Below are 16,524 nucleotides of genomic sequence, written 5' to 3' on the forward strand. Positions count from 1 at the left end.
ATTTTTGTGTATTTGAAAGCTTTATAAGCTCTTTTCAGGAAGCTGGCGATGTGCTTCAGACTCTTGTGGCTTTCACTTTGCTGTTGTCCCTGATGAATATGGTGCTTAGTATTCAACAAGTTCTGTAAGTGCTGGTTGACGGAAAGGAGCGGCTTTCTGTGCTCCCAGGTTGGCTGCTAGGGTGTGACTGTGTAGCTCCCATGCCCTCTTCCCCCCGTACCATGCTATAACAGCTAACCTTTTACCTTGGAGCCTCTTTTACTCTCTGCATCAATGAGCATGCTGGTGTTACTTTGGCATTTGAGATCCTTTGAAGATTGGTCCTAACCTCCTCTCTGACCCTGTCTTCTATTCTGTCACAACACAATTGCAAGTCTTCAGACAGCTGGTTCTTCATCAGCCTTTAAACCAGAGATGTAGATGAGAACCTTTGAGGGTGGGAGGGAGACTGGGATTACCTGTATATGCTCAAGCGTGTTCTCAGCCCAGGCTGAATGGTCGGCTTGCCTGGGGACGGTCGAAAACTCATGAGGCTCAGGTTACACCCCACACCAGTTAGGATTCTAGGGGATGGGACCCAGGTGGTTGCTGAGGTTGGTAGTTACACCCTAGAGGCAGATATCTTCACCACAGAGAGTGAAGGGGGCTGTGGGTTTTCTCTGCTTTCTCTAAAGCTCTGTCTCTGATCTAAACCCAGAATCTACATTCCGCTCTCTCAGTCTTTGCTCATTTCCTCAGAGCCCCACCTAGAATATCCTCTCTTCACCCTTCATTTACATATCCGTTTTCATCCTCTGGGCCTTAGCTATTTCCCATACTTCCAAACAGACCTCCCAATTTGTAATGGTGTCTGTGAATTTTCATAACTTAAGAAATTGCATCACTTATGTACTAGCTACCAAGTAATGACATATGCCACTGTTTTCTCTGTACTCCCTCAATATCTGTATCATAACATCCAGCCCAGTGACCTCCTTAAAAGACCTACACATTTATATTACAATATTTCTGGGGCTTTTGGCTAATAGTGTTCCTTACTTAAATGTAAGTTGTTTTTGTTTTAAAACTTAGATAACTTTTCCTTCTAACTCAGTAGTTTTGAACTATTTTAGGCCATGGATTCCTTTGACAGTCTGATATAAACTGTAGACCTTCTCCCCAGAAGAGTGCTCATACAAACACGTACTCCATTTTACATATAATCAGTGGGCTCAGAAGCCCCTCTGAAGCATGTCCTTGGACTTGTTTTGTCTGCTTATTCTCAACTCAGACAAGGGTCTGAGGAAAGGGATTTCTTAATGGGAGTATGAGAAGAAGATAGTTTGGGAGAGAACTTTTCTTGGGAGCCAGAGTGTGAGTATGAGAGTGGGGTCTTCTGAGAGGAGGATGACTTTGGCCTGAGGGGAAGAGGGCCTTGCACAGGTAGAAGGACACCAGCGTTCCTCCCCTTGCTCTGTGCTGGACAGGATTGGGTGGATGACGCACTGGGACTCCAGTGGTCAAGCAGGCAGAGCTAATAGTGGAAATGACCACTAGGTGTCACCACAACACCACTTAGTTTGCTGGCTTTTGACACTAGTTGCGTGAACTCAGATGTAGAATACCAAGAAAGCTGTAGTGATTTCCTGTTAGGGACTGAATTTTGCCAAATGATGGCAGGATTTGCTTTCATTATTGTTTTTTCAATATAAGGAAGACCAAAGGGTGGATAAAGGTTTGTTCATTATAAATATATGGAAAGGGAAAGAAAAGATGAATGAGATAGGTCAAGTGGAGAGTGCAACCTGACGCCTCGGTTCTGACAATTTCTTGGAAATAGCCTTTCCTGTCTCTGTGAGAATGGATGTTGGCTGAACGGGCTTTTCAGCTAACTAATTTCCTTTTTTTTTTCCTAACATCTTTATTGGAGTATAATTGCTTTACAATGGTGTGTTAGTTTCTGCTTTATAACAAAGTGAATCAGCTATACATATACATACATCCCCATGTCTCCTCCCTCTTGCGTCTCCCTCCCACCCTCCCTATCCCACCACTCTAGGTGGTCACAAAGTACTGAGCTGATCTCCCTGTGCTATGTGGCTGCTTCCCACTAGCTATCTATTCTATGTTTGCTAGTGTGTATATGTCCATGCCACTCTCTCACTTCGTCCCAGCTTATTCTTCCCACTCCCCGTGTCCTCAAGTCCATTCTCTACATCTGCATCTTTATTCCTGCCCTGCCCCTAGGTTCTTCAGGACCCTTTTTTTTTTTTTTTTAGATGCCTTATATATGTGTTAGCATACGGTATTTGTTTTCTCTTTCTGACTTACTTCACTCTGTTTGACAGACTCTAGGTCCATTCACCTCACTACAAATAACTCAGTTTCGTTTCTTTTTATGGCTGAGTAATATTCCATTGTATATATGTGCCACATCTTCTTTATCCACTCATCTGTCGATGGACACTTAGGTTGCTTCCACGTCCTGACTATTGTAAATAGAGCTGCAGTGAACATTGTGGTACATGACTCTTTTTGAATTATGGTTTTCTCAGGGTATATGCCCAGTAGTGGGACTGATGGGTCGTATGGTAATTCTATTTTTAGTTTTTTAAGGAACCTTCATACTGTTCTCCACAGTGGCTGTATCAATTTACATTCCCACCAACAGTGCAGGAGGGTTCCCTTTTCTCCACACCCTCTCCAGCATTTACTGTTTGTAGATATTTTGATGATGGCCATTTGACTGGTGTCAGATGATGCCTCATTGTAGTTTTGATTTGCATTTCTCTAATGATTAGTGATGTTGAGCTTTCTTTCGTGTGTTTGTTGGCAATCTGTATATCTTCTTTGGAGAAGTGTCTGTTTAGGATTGGGTTGTTTGTTTTATTGATATTGAGCTGCATGAGCTGCTTGTAACTTTTGGAGATTAATCCTTTGAATTAATATTTTATATTAATTTTATATTATAATTTTATATTAATATTTTAATTAATATTTCATTTGCAAATATTTTCTCCCATTCTGAGGGATGTCTTTTCATCTTGTTTATGGTTTCCTTTGCTGTGCAAAAGCTTTTAAGTTTCATTAGGTCCCATTTGTTTATTTTTGTTTTTATTTCCATTTCTCTAGAAGGTGGGTCAAAAAGGATCTTGCTGTGATTTAGAGTGTTCCACCTGTGATTTAGAGTGTTCCACCTGTGTTTTCCTCTAAGAGTTTTATAGTGTCTGGCCTTACACTTAGGTCTTTAATCCAGTTTGAGTTTATTTTTGTGTATGGTGTTAGGGAGTGTTCAAATTTCATTCTTTTACATGTAGCTGTCCATTTTTCCCAGCACCACTTATTGAAGAGGCTGTCTTTTCTCCATTGTATATTCTTGCCTCCATTATCAAAGATAAGGTGACCACATGTGTGTGGGTTTATCTCTGGGCTTTCTATCCTGTTCCATCGATCTATATTTCTGTTTTTGTGTCTACCATACTGTCTTGATTACTGTAGCTTTGTGGTATAGTCTGAAGTCAGGGAGTCTGATTCCTCCAGCTCCATTTTTCGTTCTCAAGATTGCTTTGGCTATTCGGGGTCTTTTGTGTTTCCATACAAATTGTGAAATTTTTTGTTCTAGTTCTGTGAAAATTGCCAGTGGTAGTTTGATAGGGATTGCACTGAATCTGTACATTGCTTTGGGTAGTAGAGTCATTTTCACAATGTTGATTCTTCCAATCCAAGAACATGGTATATCTCTCCATCTGTTTGTTATCAGCTTTAATTTCTTTCATCAGTGTCTTATAGTTTTCTGAATATAGGTCTTTTGTCTCCTTAGGTAGGTTTATTCCTAGGTATTTTTTTCTTTTTGATGTGATGGTAAATGGGAGTGTTTCCTTAATTTCTCTTTCATATTTTTCATCATTAGTGTATAGGAATGCAAGAGATTTCTGTGCACTAATTTTGTAACCTGCTACTTTACCAAATTCATAGATTAGCTCTAGTAGTTTTCTGGTAGCATCTTTAGGATTCTCTATGTATAGTATCATGTCATCTGCAAACAGTTACAACTTTACTTCTTCTTTTCCAATTTGTATTCCTTTTATTTCTTTTTCTTCTCTGATTGCCGTGGCTAAGACTTCCAAAACTGTGTTGAATAATAGTGATGAGAGTGGACAACCTTGTCTTCTTCCTGATCTTAGAGGAAATGGTTTCAGTTTTTCACCATTGAGAATAATGTTGGCTCTGGGTTTGTCATATATGCCCTTTATTATGTTGAGGTAAGTTTCCTCTATGCCTACTTTCTTTTTATCATAAATCAGTGTTGAATTTTGTCAGAAGCTTTTTCTGCATCTATTGAGATGATCATATGGTTTATCTCCTTCAATTTGTTAATATGGTGTATTACATTGATTGATTTCGTATACTGAAGAATCCTTGCATTCCTGGGATAAACCCCACTTGATTATGGTGTATGATCCTTTTAATGTGCTGTTGGATTCTGTTTGCTAGTATTTTGTTGAGGATTTTTGCATCTATGTTCATCAGTGATATTGGTCTGTAGTTTTCTTCTTTGTGACACCTTTGTCTGGTTTTGGTATCAGGGTGATGGCGGCCTTGTAGAATGAGTTTGGGAGTGTTCCTCCCTCTGCTATATTTTCGAGAAGTTTGAGAAGGATAAGTGTTAGCGCTTCTCAAAATGTTTGATAGAATTCACCTGTGAAGCCATCTGATCCTGGGCTTTTGTTTGTTGGAAGATTTTTGATCACAGTCTCAATTTCAGTGCTTGTGATTAGACTGTTTATATTTTCTATTTCTTCCTGGTTCAGTCTCGGAAGGTTGTGCTTTTCTAGAATTTGTCCATTTCTTCCATGTTGTCCATTTTATTGGCATATAGTTGCTTGTAGTAATCTCTCATGATCCTTTGTATTTCTGCAGTGTCAGTTGTTACTTCTCCTTTTTCATTTCTATTTCTGTTGATCTGAGTCTTCTCCCTTGATGAGTCTGGCCAATGGTTTCTCAATTTTATCTTCTCAAAGAATCAGCTTTTAGTTCTATTGATCTTTGCTATTGTTTCCTTGATTTGTTTTTCATTTATTTTTGATCTTTTCTTTATGACTTCTTTCCTTCTTCTAACTTTGGGGTTTTTTGGTTCTTCCTTCTCTAATTGCTTTAGGTGTAAGATTAGCTTGTTCATTTGAAATGTTTCTTGTTTCTTGAGGTAGGATTGTAGTGCTATAAACTTCCTTTATAACTGCTTTGGCTACATCCCATAGGTTTTGGGTCATCGTGTTTTCATTGTCATTGGTTTCTAGGTATTTTTTAATTTCTTCTTTGATTTCTTCAGTGATCTTTGGTTATTTAGTAGGGTCTTGTTTAGCCTCCATATGTTTGTTTTTTTTACAGATTTTTTCCTGTAATTGATATCTAGTCTCATAGTATTGTGCTCAGAAAAGATACTTGATACAATTTCAGTTTTCTTAAATGTACCAAGGCTAGATTTGTGACCCAAGATATGATCTATCCTCGAGAATATTCCATGAGCACATGAGAAGAAAGTATATTCTGTTGTTTTTGGATGGGATGTTCTATAAATATCAGTTGAGTCCATCTCGTTTAATGTATCATTTAAAGCTTCTGTTTCCTTATTTATTTTCATTTTGGATGATCTGTCCATTGGTAAGAGTGGGTTGTTAAAGTCCCCTACTATGAATGTGTTACTGTTGATTTCCTCTTTTATGACTGTTAGCATTTGCCTTATGTATTGAGGTGCTCCTATGTTGGGTGCATAAATATTTACAGTTGTTATATCTTCTTCTTAGATTTACCCCTTGATCATTATGTAATGTCGTTCTTTGTCTCTTGTAATAGTCTTTATTTTAATGTCTTTTGTCTGATATGAGAATTGCTACTCCAGCTTTCTTTTGGTTTCCATTTGCATGGAATATATTTTTCCATCCCCTCACTTTCAGTCTGTATGGGTCCCTAGGTTTGAAGTGGGTCTCTTGTAGACAGCATATATATGGGTCTTGTTTTTGTATCCATTCAGCCAGTCTATGTCTTTTGGTTGGAGCATTTAATCCATTTACATTTAAGGTAGTTATCGATATGTATGTTCCTATTGCCACTTTCTTAATTGTTTTGGGTTTGTTATTGTAGGTCTTTTCTTTCTCTTGTGTTTCCTGCCTAGAGAAGTTCCTTTAGCATTGTTGTAACGCTGGTTTGGTTGTGCTGAATTCTCTTAGCTTTTGATTGTCTGTAAAGCTTTTAATTTCTCCATCGAATCTGAATGAGATCCTTGTTGGGTAGGGTAATCTTGGTTGTAGGTTTTTCCCTTTCATCACTTTCAATATGTCCTGCCACTCCCTTCTGGCTTGCAGAGTTTCTGCTGAAAGATCAGCTGTTAACCTTATGGGGATTCCCTTGTATGTTATTTGTTGTTTTTCCCTTGTTGCTTTTAATATTTTTTCTTTGTATCAAATTTTTGATATTTTGATTAATATGTGTCTTGGCATGTTTCTCCTTGGATTTATCCTGTATGGGACTCTCTGCGCTTCCTGGACTTAATTAACTATTTCTTTTCCCATATTAGGGAAGTTTTCAACTATAATCTCTTCAAATATTTTCTCATTCTCTTTCTTTTTCTTCTCTGGGACCCCTATAATTTGAATGTTGGTGCATTTAATGTTGTCCCAGAGGTCTCTGAGACTGTCCTCAATTCTTTTCATTCTTTTTTCTGTATTCTACTCCATGGTAGTTATTTCCACTATTTCATCTTCCAGGTCACTTATCCGTTCTTCTGCCTCAGTTATTCTGCTCTTGATTCCTTCTAGAGAATTTTTAATTTCATTTATTTTGTTGTTCATCATTGTTTGTTTGCTCTTTAGTTCTTCTAGGTCCTGGTTAAATGTTTCTTGTATTTTCTCTATTCTATTTCCAAGATTTTGCATCATGTTTACTATCATTATTCTGAATTCTTTTTCAGGTAGACTGCCTATTTCCTCTTCATTTGTTTGGTCTCATGGGTTTTTGCCTTGCTCCTTCATCTGTTGTGTGTTTCTCTGTCTTCTCATTTTGCTTAACTTACTGTGTTTGGGTCCTCCTTTTCACGGGCTGCAGGTGAATTGTTCCCATTGTTTTTGGTGTCTGCCCCCAGTGGGTAAGGTTGGTTCAGTGGGTTGTGTAGGCTTCCTGGTGGAGGGGACTGGTGCCTGTGTTCTGGTGGATGAGGCTGGATCTTGTCTTTCTGGTGGGCAGGACTGCGGCCGGTGGTGTGTTTGGGGTGTCTGTGACCTTACTATGATTTTAGGCAACCTCTCTACTAATGGTTGTGGTTGTGTTCCTGTCTTGCTAGTTGTTTGGCATAGGGTGTCTAGCACTGTAGCTTGCTGGTCGTTGAGTGGAGCTGGGTCTTAGCGTTGAGATGGAGACCTCTGGGAGAGCTTTTGCTGTTTGATGTTACGTGGAGTCAGGAGGTCTTTGGTGGGCCAGTGTACTGAACTTGGCTCTCCCATGTCGGAGGCACAGGCTTGACACCTGGCTGGAGCACCAAGACCCTGTCAACCACATGGCTCAGAAGAAAAAGGAGAAAAAAAGTAGAAAAATAAGAATAAAATAAAGTTATTAAAATGAAAATTTTTAAAAATAAAGAAGTTGGGGCTTCCCTGGTGGCTCAGTGGTTGAGTGGTTCCCACGTGGCTCACCGCGTGCCGATGCAGGGGATGCGGGTTCGTGCCCCGGTCCGGGAAGATCCTGCATGCCGTGGAGTGGCTGGGCCCGTGAGCCATGGTCGCTGAGCCTGCGCGTCCGGAGCCTGTGCTCCGCAACAGGAGAGGCCACAACAGTGAGAGGCCCGCGTACCGCAAAAAAAAAAAAGTTAAAGAGTAATTTAAAAAAAGAAAAAGAAAGAAAGAAGAGAGCAACCAAACCAAAAAACAACTCCACTAATGATAAGAGATGCTAAAAAGTATACTAAAGAAGAAAAAAAAGAAAAAAACAGACAGTGAGAACCCTAGGACAAATAGTAAAAGCAAAGCTATACACACAAAATCACACAAAGAAGCATACACATACTCACAAAAAGAGAAAAAGGAAAAACATATATATATCTATATATAAAAAAAGAAGGAAGAGAGCAATCAAATCAATAAACAAATCTACCAATGATAATAAACTCTAGATACTAAACTAATATAAACATAAAACCCAAACAAATTAGATGCAGAAAGCAAACCCCAAGTCTACAGTTGCTCCCAAAGTCCACTGCCTCAATTTTGGGATGATCCGTTGTCTATTCAGGTGTTCCACAGATGCAGGGTACATCAAGTTGATTGTGGAGATTTAATCCGCTGCTCCTGAGGCTGCTGGGAGAAATTTCCCTTTCTCTTGTTTGTTCGCACAGCTCCTGGGTTTCAACTTTGGATCTGGCCCCGGTTCTGCATGTATGTCACATGCAGAGGGAGTCTATTCTTCGCTCAGACAGGAGGCGGTTAAAGGAGCAGCTGATTTGGGGGCTCTGGCTCACTCAGGCTGGGAGGAGGGAGGGGTATGGATTGTGGGGCAAGCCTGTGGCAGCAGAGGCCAACATGACATTGCAACAGCCTGAGGAGCGCTGTGTGTTCTCCCAGGCAAGTTGTCCCTGGATCACGGGACCCTGGCAGTGGTGGGCTTCACAGGCTCCTGGGAGAGGAGGTGTAGATAGTGACCTGTGCTTGCACACACACTTCCTGGTGGCCGCAGGAGCAGCCTTAGTGTTTCATGACCGTCTCTAGTGTCCGCACTGATAGCTGGGGCTCGCGCCCGACTCTGGAGCTCGGTTAGGCGGTGCTCTGAATCCCCTCACCTCACGCACCCCAAAACAATGGTCTCTTGCCTCTTAGGCAGTTCCAGACTTTTTCCTGGACTCCCTCCCCAGCCAACTAATTTCTGAAACAGCAAGTTAGTTTTATTATGTAACTCACTTTACTGATACTTCAACATCCATTTTGAGCCCGTTGTGACTATCCTTTCAATAAGAATTTGGGTGATGTGCTATTACTTAACAAAAGGGCATTTTTCTTGATTGAGGCATCTTTTTTTTTTTTTTTTGCGGTACGCGGGCCTCTTACTGTTGTGGCCTCTCCCATTGCAGAGCACAGGCTACAGATGTGCAGGCTCAGCGGCCATGGCTCATGGGCCCAGCCACTCCGCGGCATGTGGGATCTTCCCGGACCGGGGCACGAACCTGTGTCCCCTGCATTGGCAGGCAGACTCTCAACCACCGCGCCACCAGGGAAGCCCGAGGCATCTTTTTTAAGTTCTCTTTTTTTCCCTTGTAATACAGCCAAGTCTGTTTGCACAGTAGACATTAACTCACTTTGTTTTATGGCCACACATTGCACCCTCGACCCCAGTCAAATCTTTTATAACTGCATATGTTTTGGCAAGAAAGTGTGTATCATAAATTTATCTTCATTAATTTGCAAAAACAATTTTTTGTCAGGATATCCTTCAACATTAAAAAATGTATTACTCTTGCATTTTGTTTAAAAATGAACGTAATGGGTATTTTTTGCTTCAGGGTAGTACAATGATATCAATACATCAAAAACCTAGATGGGATGGTCGCCAACTAATTCTGTCTTGGAGTATTTGACAACTGACTGTGAAAGGAGTTCATTTCACCTTTTTGATTCCTGAGTTTTGAAAAAGATCCTTTGGAAGTAAATGAACTTAGTGGGAAAGTAACCCTATTCTTCCACGTGTTCCAAATCTTGTGCACATTCTCTCACCAAACATGGCATTGTTGACACAATCTGAGTCAGAAAAATGGGTCTCTGGGGAGGAAATGATTTGATGTGTTCAGTGTAGGCTTCCCCACTTAGCCCTCACCCAGGGGAGTCCTACTGGCTTAGGGAGGTGAGCAGCTCTCTCTGTGTGTAAAAGGGACTCGAAAAGGAAGGGAGGAAGGCAAGCCTCTTCTGGTCTATTTTAGAATTCCTATCGGGGCAAGAAAGCCATCCTTTGTGGGAAGTGTCCACTCAGAAATGTTGCCTCATGAGAGCTAAGGAAGTGAAGTGAGCCCAGCTTTGCAGCAAGGCTTGCGTGGCCCTTGCCGAGTACTTTGGGCCACAGGACCTGTTTCTCAAGCTCACCAATGATTTTGTCTCCTACAGGTGCATAGCTTTAAGGGCTACTGGGAAAAACTGAACTCCAACCTGGAATATGTTAAGTACTCCAAGCCACACTTACACTATAACAACAGCGTGGTCAGGAGAGAGTGGCACAGCCTGATCTCGGAAGAGGTATGTGTGGGTTCCTGAGCGCAGAGCAGGAAGCAGAAGCCCAGCTGATTAGGTTCGGTGATGCCCTTAGGCCATTAGGCTGGCCCGTGTTCCAGCACTCTCCCCACTTGCCAGGCACTGTTTATTAATACTGCTGATCCCCAGTAGGGAGACCAAGGTGCTTCTCTGATCTCTCTTCTCTTGAAGAGGAAATTCAAGTGCAAAGAGGTTAAGGGACACACACGGCATGTTCATAGTAGAAGTGGGATTAACATCCGGGTCTCAGATGTGTTTTTGTGCTCCTTGTGTAGTTAAAAATTGATTAAAAAAAAACCTGGGTGTTCCCAAAGTAGTGGTTGCTAGGGGTTAGGGATGGTTGAAAGGAAAAGAGTGAATGTGACCCCTATCAAGGGATAGCACAAGGGAAATCTTTGGGGTGATGGAGCATTTCTGTATCTTGATTATGGTGGTACATTGTGGTATGTGCATCTACACATGTGCTAAAATGACAGCACTATACGCTCACTGTACCAGTGCCAGTTTGCTGATTTGTGTATTGTACTATAGTTATTTATAGAAGATGTAAACACTGAGGGAGACTAGGTAAAGAGTACATGAGCTGTCTGTAGCATTGTTGGATATAGTTGTAGTGTTGTATATAATATGTAGTTGACTTGCAACTATATAAAATATGTAATAGTTTCAGAATAAAACTTTTTTAGAGCAATTGTTAAAGAATCTAGGTGTTGTGATTACCTGGAAAGTACCTCTCTTTTTTCTGAACTCTTAACTATATTGTATTATGACCTCAGTGTGAAAAATGTCACCCACAAAACCTTCACCTCCCACACTTTTGACGTGTTCTCACTCCTAGAAAAAAGGAAAAAGAAGGTCCACGGTGTATGTGAGAAATATTCTTGATAATGCAATAAAGTAAGTAAAATGAGGGATTATTGTAGCTGTAAGATGGTTATATTTTGCAATTACTTTCTTGGCTACCTTTCAGGGAAGTAGCTTACTTTTGTTGCATATCCTCAGCAAGATGATGCTATCAGCTTATTAATGCAGCCACCTGAGCCCTATTCTGGAGTTTGGAGCTGGAATTTCTAGTGGGAAAAATTTATATGTCAAACCTTTTAGATTTGCATCCTGGGGCTGGATGACTTACAAGGAATAAGTGGTAAAGAAAACTCTTATTAGTTGAGCACTTTAGAGGGGTACAAACATTAGGTTGATTTTAAACAAGTGTAAGTGGGCTGGTGAGGTTGCTCTTATTTTGAAAGCATATTTTCTGGGTAGATGAGTCATCTCAGAGTGCTATAAGCATAGGCCCCATTCCAACCCCTGTTCTATTTTCTGTTCCCCTTATTTCCAATAACTGAGAGCTGTAATTGTTCTAAATTATTGTCATTGTTTGCACTAAAGAGTTTTGAGATTTTATAAATTGCTAATGTGGCTTTTGCCAAGTTGATTAAAGTTTCTGAGGTTTTCAGCAGCCTGAGAACAGTTTCTGCGGTGGTTTTATGGGTTTTTAAAGGAGGATATCTTTGTATGGTGTGGCTTTCGTTGTTTTGTTTTGTTTTAATAATGCTTCCTGTGTGAATAACATCGGCTAATTTCTTTGTAGGGTGATTTCTAACCTAGAAGCAAGGAATTTGGGTAAGAAAATAAAATAAAGCGTTCTGGATTTCAGTCAGTGTTTTGTTTGTAATACCATTCTTCCTCCCACTGTGGGTTGGCAGGGAAATCCCTTCCACTAGTGCTGTGAAGGCAGCACCCTTTACTATTTTCCCATCAGAGTGGCCACCCAGCTCCTTCCATGTCCCTCTTGGCACCAGGTCCTTCGGGGACAGCTGCTCTTGCCGAGGAGTCCCTGACTGTTTGTTTTCCTTCTGTTTCCCCATAGAACTGATCGAATTAACATGCCCTCTGGCTGTACTCCCAGGGTGTAGTTCCCTTGGCTTAGAGCTGCTTTCTCTCCAGCTGTCTGATCATACAAGGATCTTTGACTTGTATGCTCCTTTCATTTTGGTTAGCACTTGGGCACTCCCTGGGCTAGGTCATAGGGGCACAAAGACTAGGGGCCTCTAGACAAGCAGTGTGGTTATGGGGGTAGAGTATGGGCTTAGGGGCGGACAGAACTGAGCTTAAACTCCAGCTTGGCCACCATGTGCTCTTAGGCAAGCCATTTATCCATTTTGTATGTTGTCCTCCTCAGGGCAAGCGTGAGAAGAAAATGAGAGTCAACGGAGTCGTGTTTACAGTGCCCAGTCCCTCGCTTGGTACATGGGATACCTGACATGGCTGCTTTATCTTTAGTGTGTGAGGAAGAAATGCTAACACATAGCCTCTAAACCAGGGGACAGGCATTATGCAGCTGCAGGGTGCAGGGGGTGAGAGGCTAGGTCAGGAGTGGGGACAGAGGTTGTAAAGGCTTCCCACGGGGGGGTGATGTCCGAGTTAAGTCTTGACAAAGAAGGGGAACTTAGCCAGGGGAAACTGAGGGGAGAGGATGCTAAGCATATTCAATACAGGCTTTTTTGGTGATTTTGTCTGTGGAACTCTTTCACACTTCATAAAGGTCAGCCTCCATTAAAAAAGGAGCTGTTGTTTTTATGTTCCACTTCTGTTTTATGGGCTTGGATGTTTAGGTATATGTTGGGTGACCCTAACGGACATTATTTTATATGATGCGTTGCCGCACATCCTGCAGCTGTGCGCACAGCCCGCATGAGCTGTGAAGTCAGTGAGTAGCCCCGGGAACCAGGCCATCTAGGCCTGAAGCCAGGGCTCTGCCACCAGCACCAGGCAGGAGCAGTCTGCCAGGGGTGTGAATGTGCATGCAGGCTCCCCTCCTTGCGTTGCTAGGGGATTTGCACTGGGGGAAGTGTTGCCAGTCTGGCTGAGGTTTCTGTGTGTGCTCTGCTCCCACGACTGGGTAGAACTCCTGTTCTTGTACTTCAGGCCTGTTTGCATCCTGTTACTAGTCGTTCTCACTAGATGACCTTCAGGGAACTTGTCCCTTCCTCTCATGTGCTTTGGTTGTGCTAGTTTCCTAGGAAAAATGTCACTGTCAGAGATGGAACATTCCTTGTGAAGTTCAAAACAGCCGTGAAAACTATTGGGCTCTAGTTTTGAATTGTTTACCATGAAGGCTGTGTAGGATCCAGTTAGGATTTATCTCAAGGGGTCAAGAGGCATCCGTGCCCTCCCACACGGAGTCCTCAGCCCCCTGACCGGGGCAGTTCCGCCTGTTGACGGGCTCGTGACTCAGGTTCTGGGAAAGGAAGATGGGGCTTGAAGGTGCCGTTAGCGGAGCGTTAGGGCAGATCTTCCTAGAGACAGCGTTTTCCTGTCCCTCCAGTCTTGCTGGTGCGGTGCAAATCAAGGTGGAGAAAGTGCCATTTGATTTAACCTTACATGCCACTTTTCCATCTCAGCTACCTTTTCAGTCCCATAACTTGTGCCAATTATTCTTATTTACCGCAGTAACTGACTGGTCTCCTCACCTCAGTAACTCTATAAACTACAAGTTGGAGTCAGAAAGAAGGGAGTCTTGCGACCCTTCCACTAAGTCCCCATCCCTGGGTTTGCCCCTCCCTTAGGGTTTAGAATCTCCTATGAAGCAGAGGATCTTAGTGGTGAGTCTTCACACTGAAGAGAAATCAAAGTCAGAGTATATTGGTGTTGGGAACATGTTCCTTGTTTTCTTTCTTTCTTTCCCAGTCTCTGCCTCTCTGGTTCACAGCTCTCTCTCTGTGCATATCACTAAGTGGTAAGTTGCAGCGTGTAGAACTAGGTCACACTGAATGAAAAATTTTCATCCCATCAGGGAATTGTTATGTTTTCCCAGTGACTCAGAGAAGGGAAACCCAGGCTGAGGCCTCCTCCTTCCAGCCCATTCCCGAAAACCACCCTGCTTGACTGTTGCTCTGTTTAATTTCAGAGCCAAGACTAACACCCCTCTTGCAGGAGGAAGACAACCACCAGCGGCTGCTTATGGGGCTGGTAAGTGGTCTGTGGGCTGTTCAGTGCTGGTGAACAGTGGGCTCCAAGGAAAGGGGGAAGGGCTAGATTGTACTTCTCATTCTGTTCTTCTTTTTCATTCACTCTTTCAACACAGGGTTGTTGCCAGTCACTCACTGTAGGTTCAGTGGTGAGGAACACATATATAATTTCTGCCCTCTTGGTACTTGTAGTCTTGTGAGAGAGACATGAATTAATCAGTGACCCCAATAAATGTATAATTATAAAACATCATAAGGAAATGTATAGCGCTGAGAGTTTTTAAAATAGGAAACAGCAGCGTCTCTGTAGCGTTTGTATTTGGGTTTAAAATACAACAGGATAAAGTATTCTTTCTCAAGAGGTCCTACCACTAGGAAGACCAAAGAGATATAAATCAAAATAAATTAATTGAAGAGCAGGATTGGCAAATAAATCCAAAATCTTAAAAAAAAACTATTAAACATCTGAGAAGTCTAATAAAATATTTTTAATACTGTGCAGGCTTAGGAATGGGATAATCTATTACCTTAAATATAGCTAGTTTAAAAATATGAGAAAAATACGTGTAAATACATATTCATACACTTAAAAATTCCAGTTAAACAAAGTTTCCTTGGCAACTAGAAATGACCAAACTTGAGCCAAGAAGAGATAGAAAGCCTGAAAGCATAATAGCCATAAAATAATTTAGAAAAAATATCAAAGATTATCTCCAAAAAAGGCCCCAAGTTATTTAATGAGTTTGTGCTTTCAGACTTTTAAGGACCAGATCATTCTCATGTTATGTAAAGTTTTTTTGAAAAAAAGATGAGAAGCTTCTTAATCACTTAAAAAAGCCAGCATAACCTTAAAACCAGAATCTGACAGTGACTACTTATGAATATAGATACTACAGGCGTAATTAAAATACTTCCCAGTGCTCTCTTTGAAAATACAGCATAGCCACATGGGCTTCTTTTTAGGAAGGCTTAATATTAGAAAATATATTAATGTAATTCATCACACGACTAAGTCAAAGAGGAAAAAAAAGATTCTGTAGGTGCTAAAAGTTGATAAAAGTAAAATTCCACTTCTGGAGTTTTAAACAAAGTATAGTCTAATACTAATAGCCAGCATCCTTCTTCATGTCACCTTGGAGGCAGTGCTATTAACGTCAGAAAGAAGTTAAGTATCCTTGCTATTTTCACTAAAATTTTACGTTGTTTTAGAAATTCTAGCCAATGCAATAAGAAACAAAAGTAAAAGAAGGCGCTATGATTGTCTAATGCAACAAACAAAATAATCAACTGGGAAAATAATAAAATTTAAAAATAAAAAAATAATGCTGCAAATTAGTAAGCTGGTGATGCTATATTTATTTTCTTTTTGATTAGGATTAACCAGTTAAAAAAGATAACAAAAAACAGTATATTATTTCCAAATCCTTAACATCTAACTTTAGTAAAATTATAAACAAAAAGCCAGTGAAATTTCTGTGACAGTTGACTGACTCACTTGACAAAATAAAGAGGAATGGGACTGGCGTTACGAGATATGTAAATGTGTTGTTGATCTACAATAATTGGAACAATATGGTGCTGATACAAAGATAGACAGGAGGCTCTAGTTTAAATTTGGGTATTTGGTGTATGATAAAAATGAGGCATTTAAAAATCAATGTAGAAAGAAATAATTTTCAATCAATCAATCAATGCCTGACTATTTGGAAAAGACAATTAGGTTAGATTCTTCCCACCCCAAATACCGCCACTTTATATCATAAACCAACAGAAATATCAGGTTAAGGGATCATATAAAAATTTTAAACTGTGTGAAAGAATTTGAATAACATAAGTGGACAGTTAAAAAATACTGAGAAAGCCTTTTAAGTGTATTATTGAACATAAACCTACAGGAGAAGATTGACTGAAAACTTAGACGAGAACAACAGAAAGGCAATACATTTAGAAAAAAGTATTTGCCACATATGTGATAAAAGAATAACATTTGGCATGTAATGTTTATAAATCAGTAAGAGAACAACACACCGGAAGGGAAATGGACAAAAGCTGTGACCAGTGAATTTTCAAAAGTTAATTTAGGCCAAGAGATATTGAGTTGGGTCAGGGTAAGAATGAGAATGCTTAACATTGCTATAATCAAATGACAAACAGAACAAATGTTTTTCTTTGTCTTTTTTTTTTGTCTATCAAATTGACAAAAATTTAAAAATCATACTAGGAAAGTTCAGGGTACAGGGAGTTTGACAGCCTCATGAGATGGAATTGGAAATTAATATAACCACAGTGGAAGC

At 40.6% G+C, this 16,524-nt stretch overlaps 1 protein-coding gene across 4 annotated transcripts in view; it reads left to right on the forward strand.

Moving 5' to 3' along the window:
- Positions 1-16,524, forward strand: part of GSAP (gamma-secretase activating protein) — an 89,786-nt gene that overhangs the window by 57,158 nt on the left and 16,104 nt on the right. For all 4 annotated transcript variants that reach the window (XR_016394372.1, XM_022554445.3, XM_089917765.1 and 1 more), the window contains exons 20-23: positions 10,116-10,244; positions 11,098-11,156; positions 11,851-11,882; positions 14,170-14,231. Coding sequence is in view for 3 of the 4 variants with exons in the window: in XM_022554445.3 (XP_022410153.2) it covers positions 10,116-10,244; positions 11,098-11,156; positions 11,851-11,882; positions 14,170-14,231 (282 nt within the window). In the remaining variant the exon portion in view is untranslated. The remainder of the gene's footprint in view (positions 1-10,115; positions 10,245-11,097; positions 11,157-11,850; positions 11,883-14,169; positions 14,232-16,524) is intronic.

The sequence above is a fragment of the Delphinapterus leucas genome, chromosome 9 (genome assembly GCF_059928025.1).
Source record: "Delphinapterus leucas isolate spDelLeu-1000000601 "Yukka" chromosome 9, BTC_Dleu_Yukka2, whole genome shotgun sequence".
Classification (NCBI taxonomy): domain Eukaryota; kingdom Metazoa; phylum Chordata; class Mammalia; order Artiodactyla; family Monodontidae; genus Delphinapterus; species Delphinapterus leucas.